Genomic DNA, 3,081 nt, shown 5'->3' with positions numbered 1-3,081 from the left:
TACCATGGTGGTCATTGAAAATGGTGAGGTGTATGGTTTTGGCAATAACGGCGTCGGCCAGTTGGGAATAGGTAACTACGCGAATCAGACGTCACCATGGCAAGTCGGTTCATTGAGAGGCATTGTGATAGGTAAGTCTCGATTTATTAAAGAAGTAAAAAAGAAGAAGAGAGCGAATGCAAAATGGGATCGCTGAGCAATCGGTATCGTTTCAGTCAAAGTGGTTTGTGGATACGCTCATACGCTAGCGCTCACAGACGAAGGGAAGCTTTATGTCTGGGGTGGAAACAGTTATGGCCAGTTGGGAATTGGCAACAAGACAAATTCCTGCAAGCCAGTCATGGTATACTCGTATCGTCATAAAGAAAATAGAGAACGAATAAAATGAAGGAAAAAAAGGACAACATTATCAATAATTGTACTATTAGGTCGAGCACGAAATGGGAAGGGTATCCGACATCGCCGCTATGCACTACAATCACATAAGCGTCGCTGTCGGCGAGGGAGGACGTGTCTACATGTGGGGTCACTGTCGTGGTCAGAGCATCACTATCCCAACCTCCACTCCGTTCTCCAACGTACACGACGCGCTTGCGTGTTACGGATCACCGAGCGTTATGCATAAACCACTGATCCTGTACGCGAACGAAGAGCCGAATATATTGCAATGTCTAGGATCTGCATTTGATGATCCTGTATGTAGCTTGTTCATTGTATCTACTTGTTTCGCGTGCACCTTCTCATATTTTTAAATGTTCAATGAAATGAATGTACGATATTGATAAGAGAAAAAGTGCACTTGAAACAAGTAGATCTAATTATTAACAATATATTTAATTATATGTACACAATTATTAACAATACATATACAGGGTGGATACTGAAAACTTCGTAAGTTATATATTCGAAATGACTTTGTTTTAAAGATACAGGATGCATTAAAGTTGAAAGAATTTCAAAAATTTCTTAGACTATTTTGATGAATCTTTAACATACTCAAAGTTTCATTAAAACCCGAGTGGTGAATCACATATATTTTTCGATTTGAATTTGTGTGAGAGTTATCCTTTACAATTTTTATTATACTTTGTATCCAGTGTATATATATTAATATTTTCACTTATTGAAGTTAAAGTTTATTATTTTTTATTAAATCTTATTTTAAGTATAATGTTATTAGCTCGACTATTTTTAAAAGAAATTTCAAGAAACTTCTTTCTAACGAAAAAAAAATCTAAATCTGAGAATGAACTCTTTGATTGACAAATTAAACTGTGTAATACATTTTGTGCTGGATTCTAGCTGATAAATGTTACAAATATTTTATGTGTTAAGCTAATATTGTACACATTTGTCTCTAATGACTTTTGTCTTCTTTTATGATAGTCTACAAGCGATCTCAAGATACAAGTGGAGGGACAATGTATCCACGTACACAAGGCTATCCTGAAAATTCGCTCTTCATACTTTAGAACCATGTTTCAACACGATTGGGCAGAAAACAACCAAAGGTAATCATTTAAGAAAATATCTGCGTTATTTATGTTAAAGATTTCGCAAGTTTTTTTACTCATTTTGTTCTTCCGTTCCAACAGTGTCATCGAGCATGATCAGTTTTCCTATATTGTCTATAAAGCTTTCCTGAAATACTTGTACACCGACGTGATCGATTTACCCATGGAGAAGGCGTTAGGTAAGTCGGATACATCCTGAGCGGTTATCGAGCGGTTACCTGAGTACATTCACGATTGAAGCAACGTCTTTCGTTACAGAACTTTTGGATCTGGCCAACGCTTACTGCGAGAGCAATCTCAAGAAGCATTGCATTTGGATGATAAAGCAAGGAATTACTGTATCGAATGTTGCCTACTTGTATAGTATCGCAATCGAGTACAACGAAGAGGTAGCTAAACAACTTTATTATTAGTGCTTATCAACATTTCATTGACTGCAGTATTTGTTTACCTACACACGCATGTATTATTACCCAATAATTGAATGCCGTTGTCAATTTTTCAGGAACTAGAAGAAGTCTGCTTCAAGTTTGCCTTGAATCACATGACGGCTGTGACAAAGACGGAAAATTTCGCCAAGCTGGATGAGAATACACTGAAAACCTTTATAATTAAGGCGGGTGAGGCTGGTGTTTTTAGAACATAATTCATCTATTTGCATCAAGAATAGTGTGACATGAAAATGCACGAATCTGTCTGTTGCTGAATATTTGTTAGGCATTTTATAATTGTATGTTGTAACTAATTATTCCGAATTATTCCTCAACTACATTTTGCATTTAGTATTTTGTGTGAGTAAATAATTGGACACGAATTGCGTTCAATTATGTGAACCATCTCGCGTTCTGATAAATCACGCGAGAGATTTCTTTGACGATCTCAGAAAATGTGATGTTTTTTTATTTTGCAAAGGTACCTGAGATAATCTTAGATTTCATGTAAACAAAGGAAAAAACGCCACTTGTTGAGAAAAATCAATCTTGTTCGCGATGGCACTATTTGCATAACAGATTGATTAACGACGCGTAAAATCCGTCGAATGATTGCGAAAACTTTATCATTCCGTTTTCTTTTTATCATTTCTGTGATATAGCCAGGGAATGGAAGTAACTCGTTACTTGTAACGAAGTTACAGTTACAAGTTACTTTTTTGGTAACTTTACTAGTAACTGCGTTACTCTTTTCTTTGGTAACTGTAACGGTAACGAAGTTACATTTTTTTGGTAACGGTAACGAATTTTACAGTTACTTTTATCGTTACTTTGCACATGATTGGACACGATGCGACACAAGCCACTTACACTGTAAAAAAATTTCGTAAATTTACACATATAATAAATGTAAAATAGATTACATGATTAGTTCTGTAATTATAAAAAATCATACAATTTTACAGAAATTATGTAATTCCACAAAAATTATGTAAATTTGTTTTTATTGTGTAAATATATCTTATTTTATATTGGAAATTATGTAAATAGCAGGATATTTTGAATATTTGCTGTTGTAATTATCCAAATTTTAGTAATATTACGTAATATAAAAGAAATTTTTCGCGTATTGTTGT

General features: G+C 34.7%; 1 protein-coding gene across 1 annotated transcript; it reads left to right on the top strand.

Annotated features, from left to right (window-relative positions):
• Positions 1 to 4: 4 nt before the first annotated feature.
• Positions 5 to 2,231, top strand: LOC108757348 (RCC1 and BTB domain-containing protein 1; the record flags this gene model as incomplete). Its single annotated transcript, XM_018505453.1, has 7 exons — positions 5 to 131; positions 216 to 343; positions 429 to 695; positions 1,387 to 1,511; positions 1,596 to 1,693; positions 1,773 to 1,903; positions 2,020 to 2,231. Coding segments are annotated over 7 exons (1,017 nt in total), but the record flags the coding sequence as incomplete, so codon positions are not given.
• Between the last annotated feature and the right edge of the window lie 850 nt (positions 2,232 to 3,081).

This window comes from Trachymyrmex cornetzi, unplaced genomic scaffold (assembly GCF_001594075.2).
Source record: "Trachymyrmex cornetzi isolate Tcor2-1 unplaced genomic scaffold, Tcor1.1 scaffold2054, whole genome shotgun sequence".
Taxonomy (NCBI): Eukaryota; Metazoa; Arthropoda; class Insecta; order Hymenoptera; family Formicidae; genus Trachymyrmex; species Trachymyrmex cornetzi.
Note: the sequence above shows the minus strand (reverse complement) of the source record. Positions and strands in the feature narration are given on the sequence as shown.